Genomic DNA, 19,797 nt, shown 5'->3' on the forward strand with positions numbered 1-19,797 from the left:
AAGCCTAATAACTTTTTTATCTTAACTCCTATCGGAATGCAGTCTTCGGATGAATTATTTTTCATAATTTAGGCTTTAAAAAAAACCGTTTTGAAATTTGGCATGAGATCTTGTACTTTGTAAAAAATACAATTGCATAGCATGCATTTATGATGCAACTTTCATCTGAAGACACCAAAGTAGGCCAACAAGTCTTTTAAGAGCTATGAAAGAACTAATGAAAATAAATCTCTCATTGACAACTCTTTGGTAACTTTTACTTGTTACTAGAACATTGATTATATTATTTTTATTTGAAGGAATATTGAACTTTCAGTGAAGTACACATTCTGATAGGAAGAATATCAAAGGGAAGTAATGGAAATTATAGACGGATAGATTAGATTAGGAAGCATGAAAGGTGTTGAAAATGAGTCAAGAGCGTGTTATGAGAAAACTTCTTGCCGTACAAGGCCATTTGTCCCGCACCGTATTATTGTGTAGACGAAACAAAGTCGATAGGGCAATTTTGCATTGATCTATACAATGATACATGGATGGACTCGGGTAACCCTATCCAAATATAAAAAAAATGAGAGATTTATAAGCTTTATACTTCAGGAAAAGGTAAAAAAAATCTATGTAGGGGAGAGGCGGGCTATATGCGCATATTAAGGAAAGCACTCATTTTCTCCCATATTCCAATGGATAGGAGTCTGAAAATTAAATACACATGAGCGGACATCTGTTTTATATACGTTACAGTTTTTGTGAAAATAATTTTATAATAAAAGAAGTTAAAATAGCCAATTTCCGAGACTGGCGGGCTAAATGCGCATATTTATGTTCTTAGCTATTTTTCATTAACACTAGCAATATTTTCATATTTTTTTACTGAAAATGGTAGAAACGGATGTTAAGCATACGTCAAGGTTGAAATTTTGGTGAAATTTTTTACATCACTAGTTCTTTTGCATGAATTAGTTGGGTATGCCATATGGCCATACTTTATGGTAATATTTTGTCCATATCGTATTTTATCGGATCAGTATGAAGTTTTTCTTTTTTCGCTGTAAGATCGTGATTTGGGCGTAGATTTAGTGTTTAAATGATAAAAACTAAAAAAAATTATAAGAGTAAAGTCTGTTTCACATAGAATCTGGTCGCATCTTTTCATTCACTGTAGCGCCCCTAGTTGTCACATCGCGAATCTATTGACAGTGTTTTGATCCGGATGGTTTGTTTACTTAGTGGTGAAAATTTCATCAAGATTGAAGCAGTCAGTCAAAAGTTATCGACGATGGAACGCGAAAGGCGAGAGAAAATTCTGCACACTCACGTAGAGAAACCGACGTGGTCAGGGGTAAAGATCGCGAAATTCCTGAAATATCCAAAATCGACTGTAAATTCGGTGCTGCAACGTTACCGGGAGACCCTTACGGTGGATCGAGCAAAACAAACCAGGCGCAAAAGTGGAACATATGACCGGAAGCTGCGAGCAAAGGTAATTCGATCAGTTCACAATAATCCTGAAATCTCCTTGCGTGGTTTGGCGAAAAAGTTGAAGACGAACCACAGTACAGCTCGACGAATTTGTTTGCGAGAAGGCTTGCGGTCGTACCATGCAAGCAAACACCCCAACAGGACGCTGAAACAAAACCTGGTTGCCAAAACCAGGGCAAGGAAGTTGACCGGCGAGAAAGTGTTGACCAAGTACAACGGATGCATTTTGATGGACGACGAAACTTACGTCAAAATGGATTTTGGACGAATACTCGGTAACAAATTTTACCTTGCGAAGCGTAAAGGGAATGTTGCGGGTAGATTCAAGTTTGTTTTCGTAGATAGATTTGCTCGGAAGTTGATGATTTGGCAAGGGATCTGTAGTTGTGGGAAGAAGATTATCAAATTTTCATCACTGGGGACACAATGAATGGAAATGTTTACAAAGAAGAATGTCTCCAGAAGAGGGTTTTGCCATTCATTCGGTCCCACAAAGGTCCGGTGAAGTTCTAGACGGACCTGGCAAGCTGCCACTACAGCCGGGATGTCGTTAAGTGGTATAAGGAGAACAAGGACGATTTTGTTGAAAAAAGTATCAATCCACCAAACTGTCCGGATTTTCGTCCCATCGAGAAATATTGAGCAATAGTTAATGGCAAACTGAAGAAATGTGGCAGAACCATGAAAAAACCCGCTCAGATGGAAAAGTGGTGGAACAAGATGGCGAATGAGGTTACCAGCAGTACTGTGCAGAAAATGGTGGGTGGTATGACAAAAAAAGTTCGAAAATTCATCCGAAAAGCTGACGAATGATTTTTATGTATTTTTTTCCTTAAAGTGCAATAAAAACCCTATAAAATGACATTTTTAACTTTGTTGTACGTTATTTCTTTGCGGAGAAATAATCTATTTTACCCGACCAGATACTATGTGAAACAGACTTTAATCTACTTTTCTTGAAATAGACATTTAACCTTCCTTGATATGGGCATTCAGAACCTGTCTCTTATTCCAATATCTTATGATTTACAACTTTGGCAAAAGCTTCAATTTGTTGAATTTCCGATTTCCAGATGAATAAGAAAGAAAAGCCATTAAAATTTTTGTTCACAGAATCTGTACGTACGATAATTGAAGTTCAATATATTTTAACAAAATCGACAAAAATCTGGTTTGATTTTTTAATTTTTTTCGACTTTATATAGGTAACAATTGAATTTTTCATGCCACGTGTTTCGTTACGGTAATACGCTTTACCCTCAAACTGCACTGATAAGTTTTGATGAATCTTCAGCCATGATGTCAATCGGCTGTATGCGAATATTACCCAGTATGCGCATTTAGGAACACTACCCCCTAGCCCTATCCTGAGATATCGCATCGAGAAGAAAGGTTAGGCCAGGTAACGGTAACCCCAGAAGTTATGCACTTTTGGGACACGCTAATGTACTCACCTGATAATACACCATATCTGGTGTTTCATCGACAACAGTCCAGTTCAGATAGGCAGGTTGCCCGGTGGGATCGTCGCATTCCAAATGGACCGTTTTCATGTAGTCTTCAAACGTTTTCGACTCCTCCCAACGATCGACGGTTCGATGTTTCCACTCGCAATATCTACCGGCTAAAATGGTAACGGAAAGAATTCTCTTTTGATTTTGTTGGATTTCATTGATAAATCTTAGGCAACTCACCCGCCGTTGGATAGGGATAGTTGTCCTTATCGAATTCCACACCAGCAAATACGGTTTCCCTACTGCGTTGCAAGTTATTCAACTGGCCGTATCCTCCTTCCGGCGAATCAGTGATATAGAAAGGATGATACCTGAAGAAATAAAAATGGTTAAAAATCTGAGCGTTGAATTTCCAATCAAGCCCTAGGTCTTACTTCGCGGGTTGGGTAGAATCATTGCCACCCTCCACTACGAAGGTGTACGTTTGGCCTCGCTCGACATACACTTCCGGTATCAGCAGATCGTTCAGGTACCATGCGATGCCCCACGAGGGATGGCCTGTTATTGGTGTGTAGCCACGTTTTCCACCAGTTGGTCCGATCTTAGCATAGATCATTTTTTCTCCGACTATTTTTCGAATCGGCCATACTTCGGGACCTTCCGGATCGCGGATACTATCCAGAGCATCCGTACAGGTATGATCATTTTTGGAGGCGAAGTTGATCTGGATGTCATCGATGGTGACTTCTTGATGGGTATGCGCATTTGCTTCGCTTTGTGAGTTGAGCGGCCCAATAGCGGCTATCACCGATACATGGCGATTCGTTGGGAAAGCTTGGTCGTTGACCGCTTCGTTGGTTTGCAAGAGTCGACGATATTTAATCCGTGTCACTCCATGAGATCTATCTCCATTTACTGTGGAGAAAAAAAATCGTTGTTAAAATCCTTTAATTAAAATTATACAACCAAGCTAAATCTCACTCAGCTCAACGTCGTTCTTTCCGCCGATTCGTTCATCTGGACAGACACCCTGCTTTCCATCACACTGAGCTAACGCAGATAGGTAGTAGTCTTCGGCGCGGAATTCTCGACGATTTTTATCATAGAACGCTACTACTACATCGGCGCCTACCATCTGCGGCTGTCCGTTGTGGCCGGAAATACCAAATGCCATGTACTGGTTCTCTCGTATGCGTCCGACTAGCTCGATTTCGACGTACTCACCCACCACGTCCCACATGACGTTCAACTTGCCCCGGATCAGCTCCTTACAGTTGACACTCTTGGCCTTGGCCGTCGTTCCGTGGGCTATGATTGTGGGCATTGTCGACGTTGTTGTCTGGATAAAATAAAACGAAAAATGTGATTAAACTCAGCCATTATTTCTTCTGAAGATTCATGTGGCGCGATTAAAGGGTGTCCGGTTGAAAAAGTGGTCAACTTAAATATTGTAGGTGTGTATGTAGAATGTTGCCTATATTTGGCTTTCGACATTAGGTCTTTAGATTTCAAAATGGCGTCCAAGCCAGAGGAGCTATGAATCAGAATTTTGAACACAAAAACGTTGGATATGGCGAAATCAACCGTCACCAAAACAATAAAAGTATTCGGGAAACGTATTTTGATAACTAGGCAGCCGAGATCTGGGGGAAATCGAAATCCGGGAGCCGCAGTGACGAACAGCGGAGTAGCTAGCACTTTCAAGCGAAACTCCAATCTCTCCGTTCGAGATGTCGCCAATAAATGAGGAATGGGGAAAAGTGGCAGACATTTTCAAGCATATTAAACTATCAAAGTTTGGCAAGAAATATCTCGTTTGGGAAGCTTTCTGTACCTGAGGCTTGTAAAGCGACAATTTCGTTGCAGCCGAGACAGTCAACCAAGAATTTTTCGTAAAAGAGTGTCTTCAAATGCCTTTGCTGCCTTTCATGAAGAAACATGACTTGTATGTGCTGTTTTGGATGGATTTGGTATTCTGCCATTATGAAAAAGATCATGGAGTGGTATGCCTAAGGTTGCCAGTTTTTTTTTCGGCACGTATCCGGGCCGGACAATCCGGGCAATTTTCTATAAAAAACCTGGCAAAATCCGGGCATTTAATTTCTAAATCGCGACCAAAAATCCGGGCAATATACGGACAAATTTTGTCAAAACCCAGAAATTGCCCAACAAAAATTAAGATAAAAGAATTAAAAACAATATTTTTTTCATCAAAATTCAAAAACACATGTGAAATCTTATTTTGGTCTTCAAAAATCTTTTCATGATTATTTTTGCAAAATCTGCTCTAAACTTTATGTTTTGGTAGCTTAATAAAACAAATTGTTGAAGTTCTTTAGCTTCACTCCCGGCTAGCAATGGGGGAGGAAACACAAATCACTAACATTCATAAAATAACGCCACAAAACAAAACCAAATTAAAATATGTTGCTTATAAACTAAATTCTCATGATTTTATTGCATGCCTATTCCTCTATCGCATGCTGGAATCTCCTTCTTCCTTGCTCTAATATAATTTCATCGTTTTCTTCTTCCTCTCTGCCTCGTTCTTCTTCTTCTTCTTCTCCGCCGCGCTCTTCTTTCTCTTCTTCGCTGCCTCGCTCTTCTTCCTCTTCCGCTAAATCACACCTCTTCTTATTCTTCTCGCTCGAACGTCTCTTCTTCTTTTCCCTTTAATCTCGCTTCTGTCCTTCTTCTTTCTGCTTCTTCTTCTTACAAGATCTAGCACTTACTTGTTTTTTCTCATACTCATCTAATTCCTTTCAGCGACCACCTGCGTCATCGGATGACCACCAGCAGTAAAGCGCCGCTCCAGCTCCCGCCGCGATCAGTTGGATGAGAGAAGCTTCAGCTCCCGACAAAAGACCCCTATTTGGGGTCTGGGCGCCCTTGAGGTTACGCTCTTCAGGCTGCTTTGGTCACCTTCCGAACACCCTACTTTAAGGGTTTGCTGGGCGCACTTGGCTATCGCTGCTAACGCTGCCGCTTGACACAATCAGGCCACCAGATTGCACTTCATCCGACACAAACATACGGTGTGGCTCCAACCAACAAACCGTGGCAGAGTGGATGTCGGCTCTCTCCGTTCCGAGATACGTTCACCGGGTTTTCCTGGGTGCGTTTTCTGGTTTCGGCCGGATGTATGCGCTTTGGCGTCCGATGGGGAATTTCCGAGAAATCGTTGCGGCACTATTGGGGAATTGAACAGCAAGGTTGGGTCGTGTAAGTGGCTCAATTGCCTTCTTCGGTATTTGGTAGTTTTGGTGCTACTAACCTTCCAAAAGACAGCTGCCGATGTAGGAGTTTTGGCTCAGTTCTGTGGAATTGCCGCGGTGATTTCTTCCGGCGCAGGAAACAGCAGCACACTCGCGGGAAAATCGACAAAAACGCGATGGCGATTAGCAGAGTCCGAAGCGAAGAATCCTGAGTTGCAGTTTTCCTTGTTCGCTTTTTCCTTTTTCTTGTTTTGTTTACACTCAATTTCAGCTGTAAACAGAGCTGGGCGATGATGACAGGTACACGCAACGAATAAAACAGCAACATATGGTTTAAAAATAAGCTAATTGTTACACAACCCCATTGTCACGGAAAAATTTTTCATGAGCGACGGCTAGGAGCTCATGAAAAATTTATTAAAAACTTCTAATGTTACAGGAAGCTGACTAGAGACGCACATGGAGACGAAGATGGAGCAGACCTCCGCACGAACAACAACGTGCACCACAAATCACTAATTACGCAGGCCTATAGCCCGCCAGATCTTCAATACATTGATACTCCAACACTACACAGCAAGCATCACAATACGCCAACCAGGTTTGGCAGACAACAGGTCTCTAAGTGCGCTTAATCTCTAAATCTAAATCACGTGACAATGGTACATTAAAATAAGATCAAAAACCGTTAAAACAAAGGGCTTAGATCTAACAAATTAAAAAGAATAATAAATAACGAGCAGGTAGTACGTTCAACTTATGGCTAACATTGAACAAATTAAAATCAGTCTTGTTTTGGATGTTTATCGTTACAGTGCGCTGAGTAAGGAAGCATTACCAACCAACCTCGCCATGAGCCCAGAGTAGGAGTTTTACCGCGCTCCCAATTCGCGTTGCTTTTGATTGGTGATTTCATGGCGATCCCCAGATTACACTGTAACATATTGACAATACGACATAGATTAGGGTTAAAATGACACGAATGGGTACGAAGACACTAGTACGGTATGCTCACCAGCTTGGCTCGATTTTTCACGATCGGCTAACGGATTTCAATAGTTTTGGAGGATGTCAACAGGATTGGAGTTTCACTGGATGTTCATAGCTGTTTTGCGCAGTTTGTCTCGATCTGGCAACGGCGTATTAGCGCGTGGCATAATACGACCAGTTTCTCTCGCTCTGGCAAACGGGAGAGCCTGTGGGCTGTGATGATTTGTCTGGTTTGTCACGATCCAGTAACGGCGTGCTAGCGCGCTTGAGCACGGTAAGTTTCTCTCGGTCTTACTAACGGCAAGCCTTTAGGGAGACCTATGGTGGCATTGTTGTCGAATCAAGTGGTCGTTGAGTGTGCAACTGTGCACTTGTTGACGCTCAAACGATGCTTGGCGAAATTTCGCCGTGATGGACTAGATCGGATGTTGGTTTGCGTTGTCCAAACTTGACCTCCTTTTACTGAGGAGCTTGTCTCAGTATCTTCGTTCAACACCTTTCAGCTCTTGGATTTCTCCTGCGTTGTCGGGGTTTACATGCTGCGTAGACTCGTCGAGGTGTTGAGCAGCGAATGATGCGTACTTCCGGAACGGGGAGGCCTCATCCCTTCGGCGAAGACGCATATCAGCTCTAATCCGGTTCGGTGTCGTTTTGGGTTTCCGCGATGCGTGTTTTGGTGATAACGTACTACCTTTGTTGACTACCAGTGGTAATGGTCATAGCCGGAGTGATACGAGGCGATGGCAAGAAATGAACTTGCTAACAGCACTCGTAGGTGGCTCGATTTTTCCCGATCGGCAAACGGTGTTTTGGGCGCGTTGAGCGTTGTAGTACACAGGTAGAGGTTGTTCTGTGTCATAGCTGGAATTTCTACCCGATAATCGTAACCAACTTTATAAAGTCGAATAATTATGATGGTAAAGAGAGCTTTCTAAGAGAATTTTCCATTGAAAATGAGTTAAATTCTCTGCTTTAATTAAAATTAAGTGCTAAGTCTAAAAAGTTAACTTTAAGTGGGTATTGATGAGCAAAAACAATTAATATCAAATCCACAAATAACAAAACTTAGCATAAATCACCAAAACAAAACATAAATCTTAAGGCTAGACTAAAATCCAAAATCCAAAAATCTTAAAATTATTTTGCGGTAGCATAATTTCATGGGTTTTTAAGTTGGGCGCCAATGTTGAAGTTCTTTAGCTTCACTCCCGGCTAAAAATGGGGGAGGAAACACAAATCACTAACATTCATAAAATAACGCCACAAAACAAAACCAAATTAAAATATGTTGCTTATAAACTAAATTCTCATGATTTTATTGCATGCCTATTCCTCTATCGCATGCTGGAATCTCCTTCTTCCTTGCTCTAATATAATTTCATCGTTTTCTTCTTCCTCTCTGCCTCGTTCTTCTTCTTCTTCTTCTCCGCCGCGCTCTTCTTTCTCTTCTTCGCTGCCTCGCTCTTCTTCCTCTTCCGCTAAATCACACCTCTTCTTATTCTTCTCGCTCGAACGTCTCTTCTTCTTTTCCCTTTAATCTCGCTTCTGTCCTTCTTCTTTCTGCTTCTTCTTCTTACAAGATCTAGCACTTACTTGTTTTTTCTCATACTCATCTAATTCCTTTCAGCGACCACCTGCGTCATCGGATGACCACCAGCAGTAAAGCGCCGCTCCAGCTCCCGCCGCGAGCAGTTGGATGAGAGAAGCTTCAGCTCCCGACAAAAGACCCCTATTTGGGGTCTGGGCGCCCTTGAGGTTACGCTCTTCAGGCTGCTTTGGTCACCTTCCGAACACCCTACTTTAAGGGTTTGCTGGGCGCACTTGGCTATCGCTGCTAACGCTGCCGCTTGACACAATCAGGCCACCAGATTGCACTTCATCCGACACAAACATACGGTGTGGCTCCAACCAACAAACCGTGGCAGAGTGGATGTCGGCTCTCTCCGTTCCGAGATACGTTCACCGGGTTTTCCTGGGTGCGTTTTCTGGTTTCGGCCGGATGTATGCGCTTTGGCGTCCGATGGGGAATTTCCGAGAAATCGTTGCGGCACTATTGGGGAATTGAACAGCAAGGTTGGGTCGTGTAAGTGGCTCAATTGCCTTCTTCGGTATTTGGTAGTTTTGGTGCTACTAACCTTCCAAAAGACAGCTGCCGATGTAGGAGTTTTGGCTCAGTTCTGTGGAATTGCCGCGGTGATTTCTTCCGGCGCAGGAAACAGCAGCACACTCGCGGGAAAATCGACAAAAACGCGATGGCGATTAGCAGAGTCCGAAGCGAAGAATCCTGAGTTGCAGTTTTCCTTGTTCGCTTTTTCCTTTTTCTTGTTTTGTTTACACTCAATTTCAGCTGTAAACAGAGCTGGGCGATGATGACAGGTACACGCAACGAATAAAACAGCAACATATGGTTTAAAAATAAGCTAATTGTTACAAAATTTACAACACATTTTAATTTTTTTTTGCTTTTTTGCGGAATAAAGTGAAAAAATCCGGGCAATCTTGAAATCTTCCGGACCTCGTTAATCCTTCGACTTCTTCTGGGCCTCCAGCACCGGGACGCAACGAACTAGGAATTACGGAGACCCCTGAGCCCTTCGACTCAGTCGCGCTGATTCCAGCCAGCGTCAACAGTCGTCCCGGCCCTGAGTTCGTCTGTGGTGAAGGGGTTCTCCAGCCTGCGTTATCTGGCAAGTATTATATCACCGACATTCCTTCTCCGCCTGATGGAATTTGCCTTTCCAGTGATCGTCGTTCCTGTTCTGCTTCTGAATCAGCCGACTCGATTAACATATACTACCAGAATGTTGGTGGTATCAATTCTTGCTTGATTGACTATTTCCTCGCCACTTCGTGTTCCTGCTACGACATTATCGCTTTTACTGAAACATGGCTCAACGACCGCACTCTATCTAGTCAGGTTATCGGCTCTGATTACGCAGTGTTTCGTTGCGATCGAAGTCCACTCAACAGCAAAAAATCGACCGGAGGCGGTGTGTTACTGGCTGTTAAATCTAAACTCCCCGCCATGCTTATTGAAGACGAATCTTGGTTCAATCTGGAAATTCTTTGGACCCGCATCGATATTGGTGATCGACACTTTATGTGTGCGTAGTGTACGTGCCTCCTGATCGTTCCAGTGATCTCGTTGTAGCCGAATCTTTTTCACGTAGCCTCTCTAAAGTCAGTTCCATTTGCTCTCCTGAAGATGACATCCTCGTCATCGGCGACTTCAACATGCCTGGCTTGAAATGGTGCTTTTCACAAGGCGGATTTCTGTTTCCAGATCCTCCACGTTCTTCTTTCACGGCACCTTGCAGCGTCTACTTAGATGCCTTAAGCACAGCGACTCTACGTCAGATAAATTACATTGAAAACGAGAACGGCAGGATGCTTGACCTCTGCTTTGTTAACGAAGGGTTCAGGATTCCGACGATCGATTTAGCTCCCGCTCCACTCGTCAAAGACGTCCTACATCACCCAGCTTTAGTGGTCTCACTCGGTGCCGCTTGGTTATATTCTCCCATTGAGAAAACGTCTTACTATAACGATTTCAAGAATATGGATTCCGAGGCTATATTGCGCGTTCTGGAATCCATAGAATGGGAAGTCGAGCTCGATCTTTCTGATCCCAACGCAGCTGCAGAGAAATTTACGAATATCGTTAATTACACCATCGATCGCCATGTGCCGAAACGTAGCGTAGGTGCTAATCTACGGACTCCGTGGGTCACTAAAGAACTGCGGGAACTGAAGACAGCTAAAAAACGTGCCCTTCGTAACTATAACAAGCAAAAGTCGCTCTACGCTCAGAATGAATACCGCAAACTGAACTCGACTTATAAAAAGACCAGTAAGCGCTGCTACCAGAATTATCTTAATCGGCTCCAGCGAAACTTCAAGACCAGTCCGAAAAAATTTTGGAAGCACGTAAAAAATCAGCGAAAAGAAACAGAGCTTCCGTCCCACATGTTTCTGGACAACAACACAGCCGCTTCCGACCCCGAAATTTGTGAGCTCTTCGCCGGGAAATTCTCAAGCGTTTTTACCATCGAGGGCATTTCTTCAGAGCAACTAGCCAGGGCTGTCCGGAATATTTTACCTCCGGGTTCATCTTTGAATGGATTCCTAATTGAAGATGCAGCCATCTTGAAAGCAACAGCAAAGTTGAAAAATTCTACCTCAACGGGCCCGGACGGTATACCAGCAACTTTTTTGAAGCGTTTTATGCCACTTTTGCTTACTCCCATCAAATATATTTTTCAATCATCGCTGGATAACGCAATTTTTCCCTCACTGTGGAAGGAAGCTCATATGTTTCCTATCCATAAAAAAGGGGACAAGAGAGATGTTAGCAACTACCGTGGGATATCAGCTCTATGCGCTATATCCAAACTCTTTGAACTGGTCGTTATGGATCCTGTTTTCTCGTTTTGCAAACCTTACATTTCCAACGACCAGCATGGATTCATGCCTAAACGATCCACAACTACCAACTTACTGAGCTTCACATCTTTCGTTCAAGACTGCTTTGCCAGGAAGACTCAAACTGACGCCATTTACACTGATCTCTCAGCTGCGTTCGACAAGGTGAACCATGATATCATGGCCGTAGGAACGGGGGGGGTTTTGGGGGTTAAACCCCCCCCATGAGGGTCCTAAAAAGCATGCGAGACATTCTACTCTACACTCAAAATTTTAAATTCATAATCAAATTATGATAATAGAGCGAAGATATTCAAGAGTAACTATCTGAATTAAAAACTAATACAAAAACCTCAAAAGCCCATTTCAAACTCAAAATTCTGCAGCAATTTTTGAAAATTTTCTTACTTGTTCATAGTTATTATATGTTATTTATATATGTTTGATATAAAAACCTGGCAAAATCCGGGTAAATTCAGGTCTTAGTACTGAATTTGAGATTAAACCCATTTTGGAGGTTCTGGTTCCATATTCCTATAACCAAATTTGTATTCCTACATATTTTCGTATTTCTAATTTTATATCAAGTTAAGGATTCATGATTTTCAGTTCGAATCAATTAGAAATGAACAACTGCTTTGAAATCCTTGTTCGAATTCGGTTTTGCATTTCATATCAAATTTGAATCATCTTTTTCGAAAATCAAATGCATTTTCAATGTTTTGATGATAGTTTTCGAATATAAAAAAAAGAAATTTGTTTTATAAACCAATTCGAAATTCTTAAACTTTATAGTAAAACAAAATTTAAACATTTAAAGCTTATTAGTGGCATTCCAAAATTTAAAACCAGATTCTGATTTATCATTCGAAATTTACATTTCAAATCAGATTCACAAAACAGATTAATAATAAATAATTGAAATAATGAATTAAGATTAAACCAGGACTACAGAATTAAAATAATAGATTCATGAATGAGGGCTCTAAGATTTGGCTCAAGAAATTCTGATCTGATCTGATCTTAGATTCGGAAATCGTATTTTTTGTACATTTCAGAAATCGTAAAGAAATTCGGAAACAGATTCAAAGCTTAATTTACAAATTCAGGTTTAGAATTCAGATTCAAAATTCAGGAAAAGATTTAGCTTGTGAATGAGTTTTACAATCAACATAAAATTGTTGAGAAATTCAAGAGAACTTAAACATAAAAATTAGCTTGTCAATTCAATTTCTGATTTCGAAGTTTTTAATCTTTTAAGGATAAGTTAACCACCGTTAATTAAGTTTTGTAAATTATTTTTCGGCATATCGGTGAAATGTATATTCTTGGAGAAAGAACATCTGTAAATTTTCTTCTCACTTTTCTATCCATCTTCATCAATTTCATTTCTGATATTCTTTCTCCAAGAATATACATTTCACCGATATGCCGAAAAATAATTTACAGAAGTTTTTAATCAAAATAAGTTTGTACACACAATTCAGCTGAAAATCACAAATGTAAAGTAGAATTTGAGTTAATTTTGATTCATGCAAAATATCCCAACTAATATTTAAAAAAAATCATCTACAGGATTTTTAGTACGGAAGTGATTCTTTATGAAAAACATTTTCTGTTTAAGAAACATATACCTGAACTTATCCTAAAAATTCTGCACCATTTTTTTCTATTTTTTCGGTGTATTGTTTAACATTATTAATACTGCAGCTTTTTTATAAGCCAAATTTCAAACTAAAATCATACATTTAACTCAAGTTTGCATCAAGCAAATTTGATTCGAAATTTTTTATTATCTCGTACTGTTTTTTTTTGGAAAATTTTATTTATTTTCATCAAAGGTTAGAATCTTGGGATTTGCAAAAGAGTTTAGAAGATTGAGCTTGTTTGATTAAAGAATAGAATAATTTTTTTTAAGGAATTGAAGGCTACTCTAAAAAGAACTTATGTATTTCATGCTCAAATGAAATAACTTTGATCTACCAGACTTTTAAACAAATTCAAAAATTTTAACCATCGATGAAAGCAAACTTCATATTTTGTTTCTAGAGGTTTAATTTTAAAAAATTTAGCTCACCCTTTAAGCTAAGGACCACTTTTATTAACTTAATAGCTATCATATCCTCGAAAGATGTACGGTTAGAGTTAAGAAAATGGAATCTCTTCGAGGAAACATCAAGTTTCATTGAGATCCTGTAAGTGTTTGTGTTCGTTTTTAAAAAACATTTAATGAGTACTTAAAATGAATAATCATATAGTTACAAACATAATTTGTTTTAATTTTTTTTATTCGTGTTTTGTTAGACAAAAATTCATAGGTAAAAATTAGTGTCCAAAACCCCCCCCATGAGTCGGTTCTTCCTACGGCCCTGCATGATATTGCTATCGCAAAGCTCGGACGCTTAGGATTCTGTGGATCTCTACTGGATTGGTTCCGGAGTTATCTAACGGGACGGAAATTATCCGTTCGAACTGGTGAATCCTTTTCCAGGCAATTCCCTGCCCCCTCAGGAGTACCCCAAGGAAGCCATTTAGGACCGATAATTTTCGTAATCTACTTCAATGACGCACTCTCGCTCCTTGAAGGCACAAAACTTGCTTATGCTGATGACCTGAAACTTTTTCACGCCATAAACAACCAAGACGATATCGACTTTTTACAGCAGCAATTTTCCGTATTTGCTCACTGGTGCGACATTAACTGCCTGCCGTTGAACCGCAGCAAATGCTCGGTTATATCATTTTCCCGTAAGCGGCACACTCTTCGTGCGGAGTACATCCTTGGAAGCGAAACCATCACCCGAGTAGAACACATCAACGATCTAGGAGTCATCCTCGATCAACGGCTGGAGTTCAAGACTCACACTAACTATGTTGTTGACAAAGCTTCTAGAAACCTTGGATTACTGTTTCGCATGGCCAAAGACTTCAAAGACGTGTACTGCCTTAAAAGTCTTTATTGCTGCATAGTTCGTTCCATTCTCGAGTACGCATCTGCTGTTTGGTGCCCCGTCTATCAGAACGGAGCTGAACGAATCGAGGCTATCCAGCGGCGCTTCCTGCGGTTTGCCCTACGTCACTTGAATTGGTACGATCCGTTTCGTCTGCCAAGCTACGAAAATCGTTGCCGCATTATAGACTTGGACACGCTTCAAGTTCGTAGGAACGCTACTCGAGTTCTGGTTGTGGCTGACCTGCTGACATCGAGAATAGACTCACCCACGATGCTGGAAGCTGTCCCTCTCAGTGTACGACCCCGAGGATTAAGAAACCAGCATTTGCAGCTCTACGTCCCCATTCGTCTGAACAACTATGGGGCCAACAGCGCTTTTGTCGGAATCTTAAAAACTTTTAATCGTTTTTCTGCGCATTTCGACTTTGACGTTTCGAGAAATGTGTTCTGAAGGAAAATATTAGACGTGTCCAGAACTGTGTCGAGTGGATTTTAATTTTGATAAGTTATTTAGGATTAAGTTATCATTTGGATCAACATATGATCCGTTGATTTTTTATACAAATAAACAAATAAACAAATAAACAAAAAAATCCGGGCATTTTTCAATGAAATCTGGGCAACCGGGGCGGGCCGGACTGTACTAAAATTGTGTATCAAATATCCGGGCAAACCCGGATAAAACCGGGCAATCTGGCAACCTTAGGTATGCCGCTAACAACATTCAGGTTGTGCCCAAGGATAAGAACCCTCCAACACACCAGAACTTCTCCCGAACGAAAAATATTGGACGATAGTTGAACCAAACCTGTAAGCAACGAGAAGCAGTCTCGATCAATCGATTCTTCGAATTTACCCCGATCCTTGTCACCAACGATTTAGCTTCTCAACAGAATTTCCGCTATCCGACAGATGCATCCAGCTAAACACTCCTGATCTTGGAAATCCGGCGTTTTCTACTGGGCCTCAAGCACCAGGACGGAACGAACTAGGAACCACGGAGACCCCGGAGCCCTTCGACTAGTTGCGCTGTTTCCAGTCAGCGTCAACAGTCGTCTCGGCCCTGAGTTCGTCTGTGGCGAAGGGGTTCTCCAGCTTGCGCTATCAGGCAAGTACGATATCTTAGACAGTTCTTCTCCGCGTGATGAAATCTGCCTTTCCAGCGATCTTCGCTCCGGTACTGCATCTGAATTGGAAAACTCTATCAGCATTTTCTACTAGAATACAGGTGGTGTCAATTTCGTTGCGATCGTAACCCCCTCAACAGCAAAAAATCTACTGGTGGTGGAGTGTAGGCGACTGCGCGATCGCCAAACTGTTTGAACTGGTTGTTTTGGATCCAATTTTCTCATTTTGCAAGCATCACTTCTCCAATGATTAGCACGGGTTCATGCCTAAACGATCCACGACCACAATCCTACTGAGTTTGACATCGTTCGTGCAGGACAGCTTTGCCAAGAAAACTCAATCAGACGCCATTTACACAGATCTCTCTGCTGCGTTCGATAAAGAGAACCACAATATTGCAATCGCAAAGCTCGAACGTTTAGGCTTCTGTAGGGAACCACTGGATTGGTTCCGGAGTTACTTAATGGGACGAAAGTTATCCGTTCGTACTGGTGAATCCTTTTCTAAGCAGTTCGTTGCCTCTTCAGGAGTGCCTCAAGGAAGTCATACGGGACCGATGATTTTCGTGATCTATTTTAATGATGTACTCTCGCTCCTCGGTGGCACAAAGATCGCTTATGCCGATGACCTGAAACTTTTTCACACCATAAACGGCCAAGATGACACCAATTTCCTGCAACAGCAATTCACCGCTTTTGTTCACTGGTGCGATATCAATTGCTTGCCCTTGAACCGCAGTTAATGCTCGGTAATATCGTTTACCCGTAAGCGGCATCCTTCTCATTCAGAGAACATCCTCGGAGACCAAACCATCATCCGGGTGGACCATATCAACGATCTGGGCGTTATTCTCGACCGACGGCTAGAGCTCAAGACTCATACGAACTATGTTGTCGATAAAGCTTCTCGAAGCCTTGGATTTTTGTTTCGTATGGCCAAAGATTTCAAAGACATATATTGCCTGAAAAGTCTTTATTGTTGCATAGTTCGTTCTATTCTCGAGTACGTTTCAGCTGTTTCGTGCCCTTTCTACCAAAATGGAGCTGAAACTTTGAAATTCACAAACGCGTAAAGCAAAACAATCGTATTTTAGCATATGGGAACGAGATTTATAAGGTGAATCTTTGATTAGCAATTTGATGCATTGCCCAGAGTGGTAACTGAATTATAAAAATATTTATTTAAAAAAATTTATCTAATTATCTCAAAAATATGTTTATACCCACAGTGTTGGTATAGGACAGTAAAAGCAATCTATTATATAAAATTCTCTTGTAACGGTGTTTGTAGTACTACTCCTCCGAAATGGCCCAAACGATTCAAATGAAATTATTTTTAGAATATTCTGTATACATGCGAATCGGTTTATATCGAATAAAAATAATCAAAAGTCGCATCAATTGTCCGTTTTAATTAAATTTGTAATAATTGGAATGAAATAAAAGTCATGGCTTCCATTTTCAAGAGAGAAATTTTCTTTCCTTTGGGCGCCGGGCGGTTTGTTTTTCGTCTCCATGGTCGAGGCGTCGCGAACCAACGTCGCGAGAGGATAGTAGCCGTGGCATAGCATACTGATCAGTGAGAATATTTTGGCGCGTATTTCTCAACCAAGCATATTTTCAATGCAAGTGGTGGCGATATGAAGCATTGATGTGATTTTTTTTCTTCTTGATTCCTAGCTCATTTCTACAGCACATGGTTATGAATGACGCCTAGATGTGACTCAGATTGACATTTTGCCGATCGAATAAAAAAAAATTATTTTGCCAAAATCTGAAATTGAAAAGTCAAGCATCCATTTTTAGAAATTTTCATTTCTTTGAGGGGTTTGTTTTTCGTCTCCATGGGCGAGGCGTCGCTAGCAAACGTCGTTGCAAGATAATAGTAACCGAAGCATACTGTTCATTGATCGCTGGAAATATTTAAAAATTAGGCGCCTGTTTCTCAACCAAGTATCTGTATTTCTGATGCACGTGGGGGCGATATGCAACCTAGATGTGTTTTTTTCCTTGCTTTTTTGTACACAGCACATGGCTTTAAATGACGCCTAGATGTGACACGGATTGATATTTTATCGATCGAATCAAAACCATTTAAACGATTTCAAATATTAAAACCATTTTTAATTCGTGTTAATTTAAGTAGTGAATTGTTGTCCAAAAGATATGAAATAATGACACTTTGCGGACGTTTGAAAATAAGAAATTAGGAAGCTTTATATTCAATTTCGTATAATCCGATACGCTTAGAACGCTGGACACATAAACTGAACGAGAGTCTGTTCTTTGAGATAGATTAGATAGGATTGAAGTTTTTAAAGGCCGAATGAACTTTTTGATTTTTTGCAAACGAAGTTATCAATAAAATAATCTACTTTTCAATAACAAAAAGTGAAAATATGTATTTTCCGGAAGAATTTTCCATTAAGAAAGTAAACTAGAGCAAGTGCAAACTTTCAACTTTCACGAAAAATGTATACATTATTTCTTCATCTAAAAATTGTTGGGCCCAAAAACACTATCTGATTAAAAAAAAACTCAACTCTTTTTTTTAATCATTCATCAAAAAACTTTTTACACGTTTACTGTTTGTTTACATAAAATTCAAGTACGAACTTAATATGAAAAGTATGTTTTTGTTTAACATATTTTGGCTACATAGAATAGACTTATGATTCATTTTTTTTTTTGTTGAAAAGTTTTTTTGTGATTGATATTCCAGGTGCAGCAGATTTTTATGATGAACTTTTAATATGACCTGAAAGTGTAAAAAGTAATATAAATTCCTGTAATTTCTTAGTTGAAAACGCGCCATTTAGCAATGAAACAATTCAAGAATTTTATCTCCAAAATGGCCTGAAAGGATATCCCGAGTGTTAAATCGGAAGCGGATATTCAAAATTATTATAAAGGTCTTTGTATATCAAGGTCTTTTGGTTGAACAGCATTCAGTGAAATTGAAGTACCAAGCATTAATTTATTCTGGAGAAAACTTAGTATATATCAATGAAAGTTGATAAAACAGACAAACAAAAACAAGTATTAAATTCATTTTAAGGTCTTTTCACTGACGCATCTGAAAAAGACCTATGTGTTTTCACTTGCCTCAATAAATGGGACAAATGTATACTTCGATATTTCTGTTTGTCAACATAACTAATATTTTTTTTGAAAATATTATTTTTTTCAGAAAATGTGAAAGTTGAATTGTGGTGATATTTATTCGTTTGCATTTGCCCCGGTGTTTCATTTTTGAAATGAACTCACGAAACCATCGAAGCCTGAACAGGTTATTTCATTTCGAGATATTAAATTTAAAAAAATCTGATTTTCAATTAAATGTTATTAAATCTTAAAAAATATTATATAATCCTAAATGCAATCACAGATCACCACCAACAATGTTCAGGAAGTTTTGAAATCAGAACGTCCCATTGCTTCAATTAGAATCTTTAAAATAATGGGTGAATATATCTAAACATATGTTTTCCTCTTTTCAAAATCAATCGTTTCTTTGATTCATTGGGTTAAAGTTAAAAGGAATTAATTTTAATTTTTAGATTGAATAAAAAAAGGAATTTGCAGTATACAAAATCGTCAGATTTAATGCCATGACAAGTGCTGTTTGGGAACATTATTAAGTTGAAATGTGTAAAGTCTATAACTTAAGTATCAGGCGAAACTTTTTGGAAATGATTTTGGTGAAAATATGGATTGGTGAATAAAAAGCTGTTTGAAAAAGGTTAGTAAAAAATCTTTACTTATGTGTTTCATTTCTTCAGCTCTTAAAAAATACACCATCCAAAGCTAATTGGGAGCTGAAAGCGCTGCGTTAGGCAAAATATTCAGCAAATACTCCAAAAATTGTCCCGATATTCAAAATTCTATTTTAAAAAAGGTTCATAAGCAATATATTCCAATAAATTAGAAACTTTTTTTCGATTAAAACCTTAATGTGAACTCGAAAAAACGGAATAAATCTATTAAATGGAATACAGCAAATGAAACAAACATATTATCAACATACAGTTATTTATGGAACAAGTTACAAAATTTGGATTTTAAAAGACCCGTTGAGTTAAAATTCTTAGGTTAAATTTTGATAGAATTAAGCGGGACGATTCGAGTAAAGGGAAAGAAGGGAAATGTAAAGA

General features: G+C 39.8%; 1 protein-coding gene across 2 annotated transcripts in view; it reads right to left on the reverse strand.

Moving 5' to 3' along the window:
• The window catches only part of LOC129739837 (protein Skeletor, isoforms B/C), a 213,346-nt gene that overhangs the window by 6,643 nt on the left and 186,906 nt on the right, over window positions 1-19,797 (reverse strand). For both annotated transcript variants that reach the window (XM_055731366.1, XM_055731365.1), the window contains 4 exons: window positions 3,918-4,275; window positions 3,371-3,851; window positions 3,177-3,307; window positions 2,937-3,106 (listed from right to left, as the gene is read on the reverse strand). In XM_055731366.1, coding sequence (XP_055587341.1) covers window positions 2,937-3,106; window positions 3,177-3,307; window positions 3,371-3,851; window positions 3,918-4,275 — 1,140 coding nt within the window. The remainder of the gene's footprint in view (window positions 1-2,936; window positions 3,107-3,176; window positions 3,308-3,370; window positions 3,852-3,917; window positions 4,276-19,797) is intronic.

This window comes from Uranotaenia lowii, chromosome 1 (genome assembly GCF_029784155.1).
Source record: "Uranotaenia lowii strain MFRU-FL chromosome 1, ASM2978415v1, whole genome shotgun sequence".
NCBI lineage: Eukaryota > Metazoa > Arthropoda > Insecta > Diptera > Culicidae > Uranotaenia > Uranotaenia lowii.